General features: G+C 37.6%; 1 protein-coding gene across 1 annotated transcript in view; it reads left to right on the top strand.

The window, feature by feature from the left end:
• dock11 (dedicator of cytokinesis 11) overlaps positions 1-17049 on the top strand; it is a 162538-nt gene that overhangs the window by 128174 nt on the left and 17315 nt on the right. The window contains exons 40-46 of the mRNA XM_057345621.1: positions 108-245; positions 482-664; positions 1628-1741; positions 2112-2327; positions 12122-12179; positions 12296-12402; positions 12488-12610. Coding sequence (XP_057201604.1) covers positions 108-245; positions 482-664; positions 1628-1741; positions 2112-2327; positions 12122-12179; positions 12296-12402; positions 12488-12610 — 939 coding nt within the window. The remainder of the gene's footprint in view (positions 1-107; positions 246-481; positions 665-1627; positions 1742-2111; positions 2328-12121; positions 12180-12295; positions 12403-12487; positions 12611-17049) is intronic.

Raw genomic sequence — 17049 nt, 5'->3', positions numbered from 1 at the left:
AGATGAGCAATAGGAGAAGATACAATAACACAAGTTCTTGGACTTCAGAATTCTGATTCACTGATTCAAACAGTTCATGATCCTAACATTCTAAATAATCCTGACAGAATCAGCTGCTGGAAAGTGACGGTCACAATGCTCTGATGACAAAAGTCTTTGACACATACCTCACCTTACTGAAAGTTGGACAGTCGGAGGCAGCCATCAAACACATCTTTGCCTCCCTGCGAGCCTTCATTATTAAGGTAACTTCAGAAAGTTTCACAAATGACCACAGATCTTCAAACCATGCTGGAAGCTCCAGCTTTAGACCTGTGTGAGTTAAGATTTCATGCCAGTTGACTAAAGAAATGTTACTTGTAAGTGATCACCAGCAATTTAGCAGGGAATTGTTTAGTAACAAATTTGTGTAGGCTTGTTTTCCAAACATTCCATGATGTGCCAAATTATTTATGTAATTTTGTGTGTCCATATGGTTTAGTTCCAGGTTCCCCTCTTTAAGGGTCGCGTAACACTGTGTGGTTCGCTGTGCTATGATGTCCTGAAGTGCTGTATGTCGAAACTAAGTATCTTGCGTGGGGAAGCATCTGCCCTCCTTTATCTGCTCATGAGGAACAATTTTGAGTACACCAAGAGGAAAAGTTTCCTACGCATGCACCTACAGGTATATAATGACTTCTGTATTATTCCTTTGCTGTCTCAGTTTCCAGGAAATTATTACACGTACTTATACAGCCATCAGAGTGTTACTCAATAGTTTACTGTACTGTACTGGAATGTGGAGGAGAGGTTTCATCTAATGTGGTTTTGTTTGTAACATGGTGGTTACTGACAGTGGGTAGAAGTGGTGTAGTGTAGTAGTTAACTTTAATAATAACCGAAAAGTTGTTGGCTATAAAAATTGAAATGTTGTGTTGTTGTCGTAGCAGTGCATTTGGTGGCATCTGTATGTGGGTAGTTGACAAATAAACCATGCCGTGTGTCTTTGGGTGTGACAGCACACATTTTGAAAACAAACTGTTAATAATATATTATTTTATATTAATATTTATAGTTAAAATTGCATAAGAGAGATTTATCTTTATTGTTAGCTTTTTTCTACATTTCTACATTTTTGCTATCACACCATAGGACACTTGTGCGGTTTATTTGTCAACTACCTGTGTTTTAAAGAAAGGTCTAACCCTGCTATGTTAAACATTCTGATGAACAGTCCAATGATTGAGTAAAGAATGACATGCAGTATCTTTAAGACATCTGACAGGGTAGGATCGTTTCAGTTGTGTGTGGTTGTATGCTGACAGAGGAATGTTTTTAAATGCTTAAAATATACCAGTATCAAAAGCATGCAGTTAAATCTTAAGGTGGAGTTTATGATAACCATGGAGTTTATGATAACCTTTATGGTGCCAGTGAGACTGGTCATTCCACATTCACTTACTTGAACTCCCCCACAACATCACTCTCCCATATGTCCTGGGGCATGACTTTCTGCAACAAATGTTTTAACTCTTATGTATAAAATTGTTTTTAGTTTTTTACAGTTTTGATTTGTAAATCCCTGAAATGTTCAGTAATGTTTTTGGAATGTTGCTTTTGTTGCCTCTTCGTCCCTCCTCCTTATCAGATAATCATCGCTGTGAGCCAACTTATAGCTGATGTGGCGCTTACAGGCAGCTCACGTTTCCAAGAGTCTCTGTCCATCATCAACAACTTTGCCAACAGTGATAAAGTCATGAAGGTGCAGTATGAAAGATCTGAGGTCATTTATTCAATTCAGATTCATTTATATAGCTCTCTTTTACAATGTTGCTTAGTTTCAAAGCAGCTTTACCAGAAAAGAAAGAAACCGTGTATAGCTTACATATTGGACAGAATACATGACATTATTGCAAATATTATTGTCTTCATAGAAAAAATGCACCCACTGGCATTTACAATTTGTCAAAATGGCTGCCCTAATTCTCTCTCTCTTTTTAAATATTTGTTTTAATTAAAAAACATTCAATAAACCACAAAACTTGCATTTGAGTGAGTATCGAGAAAAACATGCTGAAGACAATACATTTGTTCACATGTTCCTTTTGTTTCGTACACACGTATACCTCCAGGTGACAACATTTCCCTTTGAAGTGAAAGGCCTTACAATGCGAATCCGTACGGTTCTGATGGCCACCGCTCAGATGCGTGAGCACGAAAAAGACCCAGAAATGCTGGTTGACCTTCAGTACAGTCTCGCCCGTTCGTACGCCAGCACTCCAGAGCTCCGACGCACCTGGTTGGACAGCATGACACGAGCTCACAACAAAAATGGAGACTATTCTGAGGTACAACTCAATACACAGCTTTGTTTTACGGTGATGCTGGTTCTCTGATTGGTATGTCACATTCTATTGTTTTTTATTTCAGTTAAAGCGGATGTAACACACGCAGTTTCTGCTAATCCCATATAATCTTGAGGACCAATAGAGTAGTATTGCAGATAAGGCTGAAACAATTCCTCGAGTTACTCGAGTAATTCGATTTCAAAAAATCATCGAGGCAAATTTTGTTGCCTCGAAGCTTTGTTTAATCCATTTAACTACAGTACACACGGAGCACTGCGTTTCCCCACGGACCATTATTACTAACGCACAGCCCGCTAAACTCTATTCATGTTACAGTAGTGATGGGAAGTTCGAGTCATTTTTGCGATTAGGATGTTTGAATCTCATTCAGCAAAATGAACAAATCTTTTTTCGAGTCATTTCATTCATCTGAGCAGAGTTAAATTAATGTTGCATGTTAATAGCCAAATTACCCCATAACGTTTAGTTATGCTAGTTTTGATCAGATATATAATAAGAAATAACTTATATTGTAGTTAGGGACAAGTTATGAGAAACAGTAATTTAATTATTTCCTGACAGCCATATAAGCTCTGAAATCTGTACAAGAAACAAAAAGGATTATAACTCAACTCTAGAGATTTCATGCCCGAGTCATTCGTTATATTGCCCATATAGGCTGCATTTACAGAAAACATAAATGATTAGTTCACCTACCGAGTCCACGGGTCCGAGTCGTTCGTTCTTTTGTCACGTGACAACCCCATAGGCCAGTCTATGCAGACTGTGCCGGAAACAGAAATGATTAGTTCATCTCCCGAGTCGTTCGTTCTTTTGTCACGTGATATGACAGTTGCATGTTTAATGTATTACATACAAAAATAACTTATTTCCTGACTTCCCTTACAAATATTCATGCAGTTTTTAACTATTGCTTTTGATGCATTTCTGTAAAGTTATGTATTTATAATTCATTAACAATTTTGAGTCACTCAGGTATGCAATAAGGTTTACAGGTTTTTGTTTTTTACTAAAAAGTCTCATGCAGTTAGTAAAGTATATAATAATAGGCTATTGAAATCATTTAAACGTGCAATTATTTAATAAGAGATCACTTGTGTAATATATGCATTAGACATAAACACTGACTTTACTAGTGTTGCTTATGTTTATATTTTGCCAGCACAGTTCTTATGCAAAATAGTTAGTTATTAAGATAAATTAAATCAGACTCGAAAACTCCGGTATAAGCTGCAGTTTTGCCTACGGAGCTATCATTTGACAAAAGAACGAAAGGACTCGGACCCGATGACTCGAGAGTAGGGATGTAACGATTCACTCAGCTCACGATGCGATGCGAGTCACGATTCTGATCTTACGATGCGATTTATTCACGATTTACTCACGGTTTATTTTTACAAAATGAGTTGAAACAAATTAGAAATGAACAACTTCCCTTGCATTATTTCTTAAATGCTTCACGTTTCTTTGTATAATTAAATAATGTTTTATTTCAAATAACAAAACTAAACTGCATTTTATAACAAATTAATAATAGAAAAAGTCTCTTTAATATAAACAAACTAATACTGTCTGAGCTTTTCTTGGATTTTTTTGCATTTAAGAAATATCAGCATGTCCTCGTTTAGATTTGCAGTGAAAATAGCGGCCCCTGCTGTTCAAAAAATGTATTGCGATTCAGTTCACACCTCAACCGATTTGAATTGTCACTGATTATAACCGATTTTCAACCGGCTCACGGTGAATCGTTACATCCCTACTCGAGAGACGAACTAATCATTTCTCTTTCCGGTATAAGGACTCGGACCCGATGGCACGAGAGACGAACTAATCATTTCTCTTTCCGGTATAAAAGAATGAAAGGACTCGGACCCGATGACTCGAGAGACGAACTTATCATTACTGTTTCTGGTACAATGTTGCACATGCACGGTCAACACAAAATGAACAAATCACTCTCTGAGACACTCGTTACTTCCGAGTCATGTTAAAGATTCGTTTCACTATGTTACAGGGCTCTCAAGTCTCACGCATTCACAGTGAGACACACACATTTTAGTCTGTTCACACGCTTACACGTATGTCTCATGCTGATAAATAAGTGATAGCTTATTGAAATGGTGAACTGCTATTTTACTTAGTTTTAGTCTATTTTGCGAGCGAAACTTGTTGTCCGGCTGCATTGAGTGCATAAAACTAGATGCGGACTAGTGGATGCCGAATCCTGTTATTTACACATGCCATCTGGCTGTTCTGCGTGTCTGAGTGAATGAACTGCACAGTTTAACGTGCTACACGCGTGATGCTCATGAATTTGCGTCTGTGCGTTATCAGGACATGAACACATGAACTTCATCTCCAGAGTTGCTCTGAGAGTTTATTTCACAAACATATTATGGTTTGAGTGAAGAAACAGACATACTAAAAATAAGCATCTTCAGACAACCTGCCAAAATCCAGTTACTAAATATTATTACTAAAAAAATCAATAGCTGCAGCCCTAATTGCAGAGTAGTATTGCATACTTCGTATCTTCGATGAGTCTTTAGTTTGATCACATTTATAAAAGACAGATACAGCTGTACGATTATTTCCGAAAACAGGCGAGCCCTGAACGCATGCAGGGGGGGTGGGACTACAGCACGAGCACACAATACATCATCGCATTATCCGTGCATTACTGTTGATTCACTATAAGTTTGTGTTGTTTACCTTATGCATGTACGAACCGATTGCCAACAAAACACAAACATTTGACTTAGGTTCACTTACCGTGTGCGGTTCATGACCGGCATTTTTTAGCGCTGGGACCGCTCCATCTATCAGTTTCAAACAATCTGCAAATCCAGCGTTATATCCACAGTTTATATAACATTCCTCACCGAAATGCAGTGAACAAACATCTGAACTTCGCGAATGCAGTGCTCTCTCTCTCTTGCTCCAGCTGGTTGACGTGTGCGCATGCTCCTTCTCCCGCTCTCCATGGTTGACGTGTGGGTGTTCTCTTTCTTTTGGCTCAGGCGGGTTGACGCGTGCTTTTCCAGGAGAATAATAATCTGGGACTAAGAAAAATTGTTACATAAGGGAATTTCATGTTCAAAAAAAACTTTCCGAAACCTATACGAACGCTGGGGGAGTGTATCGAGCACAGAAATACTACGTCATATATCCAACCATTGTGGCACCTCCCCTTTAAACACAAATAATTAATTAAAAAAGCAGTTAATCTATCATTAAAGTAACCCAAATGACTCTGGGTTAATATCTTTTGAACAATATGTTTGTAAAAACGTAGTGATAGATATGTCGCTTATCAACTCAACTCAACTCAACTTTATTTATAAAGTGCTTTTACAATTTTCATTGTTACAAAGCAGCTGTATATGAGACATATTGACTATAAGCAAAATAATTAAAGTTGTACCTGCAAAAACAAGAAAAGGTTGAAAACACAGAAGACAGACATACCCACATACAAAACACTCCACACACACAATATGCACACGTACTAACACACATAGACATAAAGACACACACACACACGGATGCGCACGCACACACACACAACACACACACGGATGCGCACGCACACACACACACAACACACACACACACACACACACGCACAGTACACAGACAAGCACACACACACACACACACACACGCTCAGTGAGAGCACACATTTAGGATAAAGGAGAGAGAGCACAGGTCAAATATAACAGACTATAAATTCCTATATGCAATATTAATTAAGTAAAACTTTAAAATTCTAAAGCAGCCCCCCCGGTCAGGCAGATAGTGCAAAAACAGTATGCAAACGGTGGCGAGGAACCCAAAACTCTAATCGAGAAAAAAAACCTCAGGAGAACCCAGGCCCAACCAGGGGATTCCAGTTCCCCTCTGGCAAAAGCTGCTGCCTCTGCACAAGCTCCAGAGAACTTGCACAACAAGGCTAAATAAAATAAATAAACTTAATAATAAAATGTTTATTATTAACATTATTATTATGTTTATTATTAACTTAATAATATAGTTTAAGATTATCATTAATAATCTAATAGCATTTGAAATTTTGTGGTGAAGACATGTCAAGAGACCGCGTCCTTCTTTATCCAGCTCTATCATCTCAGCTCTTGTCAGGTCCCCACTTCCCATTCTCTGCTCTACCATCAGGTCAGGCCATGAACTGCATCCTGCTCGCTGTGGTAACCTTGGAACAATGAGACAAGACTGGCTGAGAGTAGAGTACTGTTCTGTACTCTTTGATGCAACAAGTACATCAGTTGTGTTTTTGGTTCCGGTTGATCTAACTAATGCAGCCTAAACCCTCTGAAGATTTATATTATGGAAGAGTAGTGTATGCAAGATTAAAAAGATGCGTCTTTAGTCTAGATTTAAACTGACAGAGTGTGTCTGCCTCCCGGACAGTGCAGGGAAGACTATTCCAAAGTTTAGGCGCTAGATAGGAAAAGGATCTACCACCTGCACTTGATTTTGAAATTCTAGGTATTACCAACTGACAGGACGCCTGAGAGCGTAATGCACGTGAAGGACTGTAATACAAAAGGAGTTCATTCAAGTACTGAGGAGCTAAACCATGTAAGGCTTTATAGGTAATAAGCAAGATTTTAAAGTTAACGCGATGCTTTATAGGTAACCAGTGCAAGGTTGACAGAACCGGGCTAATATGTTCATACTTTTTTGTACGTGTAAGAACTCGAGCTGCCGCGTTTTGGACCAATTGGAGTTTTTGTAATAAGCCTGCAGGGCAACCACCTAACAGTGCATTACAGTAATCTAGTCTTGATGTCATGAATGCATGAATTAACTTCTCTGCATCTGAGATTGACAGCATATGACGTAGTTTAGATATATTCTTAAAATGGAAAAACGCAATTTTACAGGTGTTGGCGACGTGGCTCTCAAATGACAGATTACTATCGAATAGAACGCCAAGATTCTTTGCTGACGACGAGGGTTTTATGGAACATCCGTCAATAGTTAAACAGTATTCTTGGTTGTTACTTATAGCAGTTTTCGGTCCAATAAGTAACACTTCCGTTTTGTCCGAGTTCAGTAATAAAAAGTTGTTACTCATCCAGTTTTTTATATCGACTATGCATTCCATTATTCGATGGAACTGCTGTGTTTCATGAGGCTTCGAGGAAATATAAAGTTGAGTATCATCAGCATAACAGTGAAAGCTAACTCCGTGTCGCTTTATTATATCTCCTAGAGGTAGCATGTATAATGCGAAGAGCAGAGGCCCTAAGACTGAGCCCTGTGGTACACCGTACTGGACTTGCGATTTGCGTGACACCTCATTGTTTATTGCTACAAATTGAAAACGGTCGGATAAATAAGATTTAAACCATTTCAAAGCTATTCCCTTAATGCCGACATAATTTTCGAGTCTATGTAGGAGTGTGCTGTGGTCAATGGTATCGAATGCAGCACTAAGGTCTAGCAGCACCAATAACGAGATACAACCTCGGTCAGACGCCAATAGCAGATCATTTGTAACTCTGATCAAAGCAGTCTCTGTACTGTGACATGCTCTAAATCCAGACTGGAATTCTTCATTGATGTCATTCCTTTGGAGGAAGGAGCATAATTGAGTTGAAACTACTTTTTCCAGAACTTTAGATATGAAAGGTAGATTCGATATAGGCCTGTAGTTCCTTAGTTCTCTAGGGTCGAGTTGGGGTTTTTTGACAAGGGGCCTTATAACAGCCACCTTATATGCTTTAGGCACATGTCCTAATGTCAGAGATGAGTTAATAATACCAAGAAGAGGATCTATAATTTCTGGGAGCATCTCTTTCAGTAGATTTGTAGGTATAGGGTCTAGTATGCATGTTGTTGATTTAGATGATCTAATAATTTTAGACAGCTCATCTTGATCTACGGTATAAAATAATTGCATTTTCTCCTTAAGGGCGCTGTAGTTAGTTTGTTCAGCGGGTTTCACTTCTGATTGCATTGTTATAATTTTTTCTCTAATATCTTGGATTTTATATGTGAAGTAGTTCATAAATTCATCACTGCTATGCTGATATACAGGATCAGAAGTCACTGACGATTTATTTTTTGTTAATTTAGCCACCGTGTTAAATAAAAACCTAGGGTTGTGCTGGTTTTCTTCTATTAGTGATGAAAAGTAGGCGGATCTAGAAGTTTTTAGGGCTTTCCTGTATTTTCGAATACTATCCTTCCATGCTGTACGAAATACCTCTAATTTAGTTTTCTTAAAGTTGCGCTCCATTTTTCGGGCCGCTTTCTTTAGAGCCTGAGTGTGTTCATTATACCACGGTGTGGGGCTGCCATTTTTAATCTTCTTTAAACGTAGTGGAGCAACTTTGTCTAGCGTTACCGAGAAGGTGGAATTAAAATTTTCAGTGGTAATGTCAAGATCTTCAACGTTATTTCTCATGATTTGAGACAATTCGGGCAGATTATCGAGAAACGCATCTTTGGTAGTTGAAGTTATTGTTCTACCATATTTGTAACAATGAGTTTTATTTGCAGCCGTAGGCCAGTGAAGCAAACATAATACCAGATAATGATCCGAAATGTCTTCACTCTGCTGAAGGATTTTAACGTCGTCCACATTTATACCGTAAGACAGTATTAAATCTAAAGTATGATTACGAAGGTGAGTGGGTCCTGACACATGTTGACTAATGCCCATGGAGTTAAGAGTGTCTTTGAAAGCCATTCCTAAGGCATCTGTAACGTTATCTACGTGGATGTTAAAGTCACCAACGACAAGGAGTCTATCTGCGGCCAGTACTAGTTCTGATAAGAACCCACCAAATTCTTTAATAAAATCTGTGTGGTGCCCTGGAGGCCTATATACAATAGCTAGAATCAATTTAAAAAGTGTTTTATCTTTAGTATTAGGTGTTGAAACATGAAGAACCATGACTTCAAAAGAATTATATTTAGAGTTCGACTTCTGGGAAATGCTAAGAGAGTTATTGTAAAGTGCTGCGACACCTCCCCCTCTGCCTTTTAGACGAGGCTCGTGTTTATAATAATAATCTTGGGGGACAGATTCATTTAAAGCAATATAATCATCTGGTTTTAGCCATGTTTCTGTCAAACAGAGCATGTCTATTTTATGATCTGTTATCATATCGTTAACAAAAAGTGCTTTATTAGAGAGAGATCTAATATTTAGCAATCCGAGTCGTAACAGTTGATTATCTGTATTTTGTTCATGTTTAGTTTGTTTAACGTTTATTAAATTACTTTCAAGAGGTTTACGCATTATTTTATGTTTGCTAATCCGGGGGACAGACACAGTCTCTATTTTGTGATGTTTGGGAGAACGGATTACTACATGTTGTACATTTTGTGTATTCTGCGACGTGAGACGGCAAGCAGACAGTTGGTTAAGCCATACTGTCTGCTCCCTGACCTGGACCCCAGCGAGTCAAGTTTTAGCATTAGCATTAAGACTTTTTGCCATATTTCTAGACAGGATGGAAGTCCCAGCCCAGGAGGGATGGAGACCATCTCGTTTCAACAGGTCAGGTCTGCCCTCAAAACTCTTCCAGTTATTTATAAAAACTATATCATTCTGCAGGCACCACTCAGACAACCAGCCATTTAGTGATGATAATCTGCTATAAATTTCATCACCACGATAAGCAGTGAGGGGGCCAGAGAATATTACAGTGTCTGACATCATGCTTGCGAGACAACATGCAGACAAATTCAATATGGTGGAATATCACGTGTCTTGTGACTAATTGTTGTATGCATGTTTTGTCACAAGGTTTAATGTTATGGAAGCCATATTTGAATTTACCATGCTGGTCTGTATGAAGTGAAGACATCTGTAAAGTCCTGATAGTGCGTAAATTATGAGAGAATATTACATTTCCGGTGAACTATCCTTTAATACAGTATATGCAAAGCAAGGTGTGCATTTATAATCATTTTTAAACAAATTGATCAAACAGCATTATCAGAATTTAGGGTCAAATCTATCCTTGTATGCAAAACTTCAATTTCAGGGAAGTGTGTAATGATAGCTTTTAAACAGTTTTCATAATATATTTCATGCACTGTCACATGTGACTGAATGCTAAAACACTGCACGTCTTTGCTTGTTTAATGATTTGTCTTAATTTTTGTCTCTATTCCTCTATGTTTAGGTAAGGAGTATTTGGTTCTTACTGTAATATAACTTTTAAGTATATATCCTCAAAAAAGAAAACCCCACATAAAGAAAAACAGGAGCTGGATTGGGTTATGGTCACTTCCTGGATGACATCCTCTAATATTTCATAGTCATTTATAGAGAAACAGATTGGCCCGAAACTGTTTTCATGAATATTTGCCTAATATACCTATATACCTGCAATTTTTGGCTCTTTTTACTTATAGCTGAATTGTATATAAATATAGAAGCAGAGGTGGGTAGTAACGCACTACATTTACTTCGTTACATTTACTTGAGTAACATTTTGGAAAATATGTACTTTTTAAGTAAAATTAAAAGTGTGTACTTTTACTCTTACTTGAGTAAATTTCTAATAGAAAATCTGTACTTTTACTTCGTTACATAACTTACATTGCGTGACGTTCCTTCGTTCCTTCATTTTAAAATATGCTTTTTAAAACGCGTTGTTGATTTCAAGGTTGTCATCTCTTTTTACGGGCATTCCCGAGTGATCGATTCTTTTCAGTCGATTCTTTTGAAAGCATTAATTGAACAATGGGAAAAACCATTTGAATGGGCTAATAAATCAGTTCAAATGATTTGTTCAGTTCGCAGCACGATTTGAATCATCTGAAGCAAGATTACTCACTCCTCGTAGCGCAGAACACGCAGAACACAAAGAGCGTTGGATGAAGTGGATATTAATCTATATCTATACAATCAAAACTGCAAATGTGTCATATTGTTTGCCAGCAATGATAAAAGAACACGCGCGACCTGTTCGTCAGACACAGCAACATGCGCGTTACCTGTCAGACACAGAGACGTGGGCTTGCAGAAATATACATTTAAAGAACAGAAGGAAGAAAACTTGTTGATGGGCGTGTGGTTCAGTGTTTACTGTTTGTTTACAAGTAAGAGCGTTTCACAACACATGTGACACAACACGAGAAAACATGAGCTTTGTTCAAAAATGTGTATTTCATTTAAGAGCACTGCAGATGTTCTAGATCATCTTAGGAAATGCTCTGAGTTTAGTTAATGCATTATAAAAACAAAACTCTGCAGGTTCACTTTAGTTTGACATGGTCTATTATTCTAAATAAGTTGTGTAAACTACATTGACATCAGGACTAGATGAAATTTACAAAAATGCTTGTCTCTTCTGTGTTGGTCTATTCTTTAGTCTCTCTGGTATATTGCAAAGATATCTGCTTATGATAATTAAAAATATTGATTAAAATGTAATATTAAAATATTGGCGTTAATATTAATTTTATGTAGTAGGCTTATATAATCAGATACAAAGTAACTAAGTAACTAGCTACTTGAGTAGTTTTTTCATTGCATACTTTTTTACTTTTACTCAAGTAATTTTTAAAATAGTGACTTTTACTTTTACTTGAGTAACAATTTCTCTAGTTACTTGTACTTTTACTTGAGTAAAGATTTTGGCTACTCTACCCACCTCTGTATAGAAGATTGTCTGTTTTATCAAGTTACATTATAGGATGATATTTATTTAGTCAGGCGTCTTTAAAATTGTTTAACATAATCGTATTAGTAATTTGAACCTTATTGTCTCTGGATTATTTCACAGGCTGCTATGTGTAACGTTCATGTTGCTGCACTAGTAGCAGAATATTTGCACAGGAAAAGTAAGTTAACAAAATCTCATTGTTTTCATTCACTAGAATTACAACTGTATGTCTAAGGAGTTGTTGCTGAGCATGTGTCTATACTGTGGCATTACTCTGCTATTAAATTATTTTAGGGCTGTTTCCAAGTGGACTGGCAGCATTTAAAAGAATCACGCAGAACATTGATGAAGAAGCTGCCATGAAAGAAGACGTTGGGATCCAAGATGTGTACTACACAGAGGTAAGAGGTTAGCATTGTTATAAAGAACACATTTTAATGAAAAATGTCACATTTGTGCTGACTTTCAGTTGTAATTGTGTGTCAGGACATTCTGGTTGAACAGTTGGAGGTGTGTGTTGAAGGTCTTTGGAAAGCTGAGAGATTTGAACTAATAACACACATCGCCAGGCTTATCATCCCTGTTTATGAGAAACGCCACGAGTTCGAGGTAAACGAAAAACTATCCACTAACTAGTCTACAATTTTGGCATGTGCCTTCGAGAACTGTGCTCATTTCCTGCTGCAAATGGTAGTTGCTCAACTTCAGTGACCAGAATAGTATTTCGCAATGGTGTGACAAAAGATTATGCTCAGGTTTCTGAATTCCTTCATATTTTAGTGTGCCGTTGGTTCAGTTTAGTACAAACTTTTGTAAGACCTGTCTGGCAACAAACCTGATTTTATGCCAGAAAGAAGCTCTTGCACGTACACCTCCTCATTCGACATTAGATGACTCACGTGTCCTTTGTTATATACAATCTGAGTGCAACATAAACTGCTTAAAATCAAATACATAATACAACTGAAGTATAACAATCCAAAAAGTTTCCTTAAAGGTGTCCTGAACTGGGCTGGTTTATTGTTTTATACTGTTGTATGAGGTCTACTTATGACGTTTGTGTGGTTTTTACATTTGAAAACATCAAAATCAATAAGTAATAGGCTATTAAAATCTGCACCAGACCATTTATTAAGACCTAAGTTGTCAGGTATAGACTGTGAGGAGAACCCAAGTGCAGGCAGGCGGGGTTGAAGGGGTTAACAAGGATATTTATTTCACACAAAAACACAAACCAAAAAACCCACAACGGGGAAAAAACGGACACAGTAACAAAACAAGAACAAAAGACTTCCCTCGATGGGGCAAAACTAGAAAAATAACAAAACAAACTTACGACACAACATCAAAATCAACAGGCAAGGTAAGGGTGGACAAGGCAAGACGAGGGGTAACCAAAGACATCTTAAACAATGACCGAGCAACAAGACAATGAAACATGAGGGCATTTTAAAGGGAAGACAAACGAATTGTAATCAACGAGGGCAGGTGGGAAACATTAGACACGGCAGGGAAGCAATACATGAAACGAGAGGGGCGGGGCCAATGACAAGACACGAGAAGGCACATGGAATGTCAGAAAGGTAAAAACCCCATGGCTTCTCACACGAAACATAAGGCTTTGCCACGACTCTGCCACAAGACCAAGAAATCCATGACAAGATAAAGCAGAGTCGTGACATAAGTGCTGAGGCTTTTTGATCTAAGACCAAACAACAAGCATAAAAGCACTTATTAATAACAAACATGGCAACACAGCAAAAGAGCGCTGTGTGATGTAGCCTTCCGAGCATAAACACAACACAGCGCATATCAGCAGTTTAGTTTAAACTGACGGACAAAACGAATCTTTAGCTGAAAAATATGTTGCTATGGTTACCAGTTTGTCAATCATCACAAATGCGGGAGGGTGTACTATGTGTGGCTAAAGTCATTTGCGAACCAGTGGGCGGGGCTAGAGAATTAGTCATTGATATTTTTCTGTGGAGGCGGTGTTCAACCTATCTAGATAGCTGCATTCCCGGACCTGGCGTTCGCTGAGCCTGGTGCCAATAACAGTTGTAATTTCAGTAACAAGGGCGTTTTCAGTTCTGACACTTACAGGATGTTCGCTTGAATACTATTCCCTCTTATACAACAAAAGCTCGGGTTAAAATTGAGGTCTTAATTCATGGCCCCTTTAAAACATGACTATATGTAGAGTATATGTATGAAGGCCTTCAAAATTGCCTGCACATTTCTGATTTTAAATCCTCCAGAATGCCTCACAGTTCCACTGTAAATACACCTTGTGTGTGTGTTTAACTGAGAGATGAGATCAACAGCAAGTCATAGATGCAGTCAAGAGATTAACTTGGATGGAACTGGGATCATTAAGATAAAGTGTATTAGATACAGTGTCGCTTTAAAGTTTTTGAACCAAAATGAAAATATACCTAGTCATTTATTTACTGAGAACAAAGATCCAATATGACATGTGTCACGGTCCTACCTTCTTGTTTATGAATTTCTAGTCATGTGGCAGGATCGGGACAGAGCCCTTAGGTTTTGTGTGAGAAAACCATGGGGTGTTTACCTTTTGACTCTCCATGTGTTTTCTCGTGTCTCGTCATTGGCCCCGCCCCTCTCGTTTCATGTATTGCTTCCCTGCCGTGTCTAATGTTTCCCACCTGCCCTGTGTCATTATCCCTCGTCTGTCTTCCCCTATAAATGCCCTCATGTTTCATTGTCTTGTGCTCTTGGATTGCGCTGTGTGCCTTGTACTGCGTTTCATGTGTACGTTTATATGCTTCGTGTTTTTGTTCCCCGAGTTCCTGCCTTGTCTTGCTCTGTGTGTCCCGTTCTGTAAGTGTGTTATTTATTATCTTAGTTCTTGTTTTTGCCCCCTCGTGGGAAGTTTTTGGTTTACAGTTTTTTGTATTTTAGTTTATCTTATCAGACACCCTCTCGTGGGTATTTCCTTTGTTCTCTGTGTGTCGTGTAATTAAAGTCTTGTTTAACCCCTTCACCACCGGCTTCCTGCATTTGGGTTCTTCTACCTCCGCCATCCGTGACATGTGTATGTGGCAAAAAGAATGTGATCCTTTGCTTTCAGTGTCTGGTGTGACACGCTTTATTATAAAGTTTATAAGCAATAATCTCAATTATGCATTCGTCAAATTTCAATCAAAAGTGTTATATCATATTAAAACTAAAACACTACCGGTCAAAAGTTTTCGGACACTTACTCGCTGACTTATTCATGTTTTTCTTACATTTTAGATAAATAGTAAGCTCATCAAAACTGTAGAATAACACAAAGGGACCAATGAGAATTATGTTTCCATTAAAAAATAAATAAATAAAAATAAAACATTAGTCATCATTTTTCAAATTCAATGAAGTCACATTTTGTCTAAAATTTGCAGAAATGTTCTCTTGCCATTTTCTCAAGCAGCTTCTTGGAGTTTCACCCCAAAATGCTTTTTAAACAATATTAAAGGAGTTCCCATCTATTTTGTGCTTTGACTAAATAATGAAAAAAGAACAGTCAGTAAAAGTCATCCATTTCAAAGTCATTTTGTATTAAAGGGATAGTTCACCCAAAAACGAAAATTCTGTCATCATTTACTCACCCTCAGATTGTTCCAAACCTGTATACATTTCTTTGTTCTGCTATTGTTCTGCTAAACACAAGCGAAGCTATTTGGAAGAATGTCAGTAACCAAACAGATCTCATCCCCCATTGACTCCCATAGTATTTATTTTTCCTACTATGGCAGTAAATGGGGGATGAGATCTGTTTTGTTACAGACAATTTTCCAAATGTCCTCCTTTGTCTTCAGCAGAACAAAGAAATTTATACAGGTTTGGAACAATCTGAGGGTGAGTAAATGATGACAGATTTTTCATTTTTGGGTGAACTATCCCTTTAAATAAAAGTGTATTAGTTTATAATTAATAAATAATTTTATTTTTGTCTATTAAATTAATTTCAGACATGTAAGCATACACCTTCAGATGAAAATCTTTTTAAGACAATAAGAAACATTTCATTCAAATATACAAAAACATTTGACCGGGAAGTATATATTAAGCAAAATAATTTTAGAAGTAATAATGTAAAAGCTTTTAAAAGCATGTTTGTTTGAATATAGTGTAAGCATCGTCATTACAGTATATCGTTTTATTACAGAATCCTCGCGTCTCCAAAACCATTATTTTTCAGGAAATTAAAAAAACTGCATATTTTTTGAGTTATTAAACATTGTATCGTTAAAGTTGGTATTATACCTTATATTGCTATCATATACTGTTGTGTACCAACATTAACACAACATTTCCCCAAAACCATGTTTAATCGGAGATACAAGGTTTATGACTTGGGAGCAGGGAGATACGAGATTACGCTGTCATTGATAAGAATGGTACGGACACAGACGTCGCTGCTGCCAGCAGTGTTCATCAAAGTCTGCGGTCGCATTGAGTCTTTTGACAAGAGACGAGGCTTTAAGAGCTAATGAAAGCTAATGATTGTGGTTACATACATCTTCCTAAACTCTATTTTAAACGTTAGAGCTATGAGTGATGCAATACCAAAATAAAACGTTAAACAGGCTGTCTAATATAGGCAGAAATTAATCTGCACGCAAATAAAGTCGGCGGTCGCGTTGAGCCTCTTGACAAGAGAAAAGGCTTCAATAGTTAACCAAAGCTAACGACTGTGGTTACATACATCTTCCTAAACTCTATTTTAAACGTTCAAGAGCTATAAGTGATGTAATACAAAAAACGATGAGCTGACTAGGCTGTCTAATAGGCGGAAATTAGCCGAATCTGCTCGCAAACTTACCTTCGTGGCTCACGGGCTTCCTTCTGCACCGAAGCATTACAGCTATGGATTTTTAACAAAACAGGCCTACTCAAATGTATTTAACCTAACTATTTTCACTCGTTATTGTCTAAAAAACTTTCAATCAGGAGACATAATGCCGAGAGGCTTCCGCGGAATGAAGAAGAGGTGGAGTTACGAGACTTCTCAGACAGTTGAAGTGTCCAATGGAGTTAAG

Source organism: Triplophysa rosa, linkage group LG1 (genome assembly GCF_024868665.1).
Source record: "Triplophysa rosa linkage group LG1, Trosa_1v2, whole genome shotgun sequence".
Classification (NCBI taxonomy): Eukaryota; Metazoa; Chordata; class Actinopteri; order Cypriniformes; family Nemacheilidae; genus Triplophysa; species Triplophysa rosa.
The sequence above is the reverse complement of the archived record's forward strand: the minus strand, read 5'-3'. Positions and strand labels throughout refer to the sequence as shown.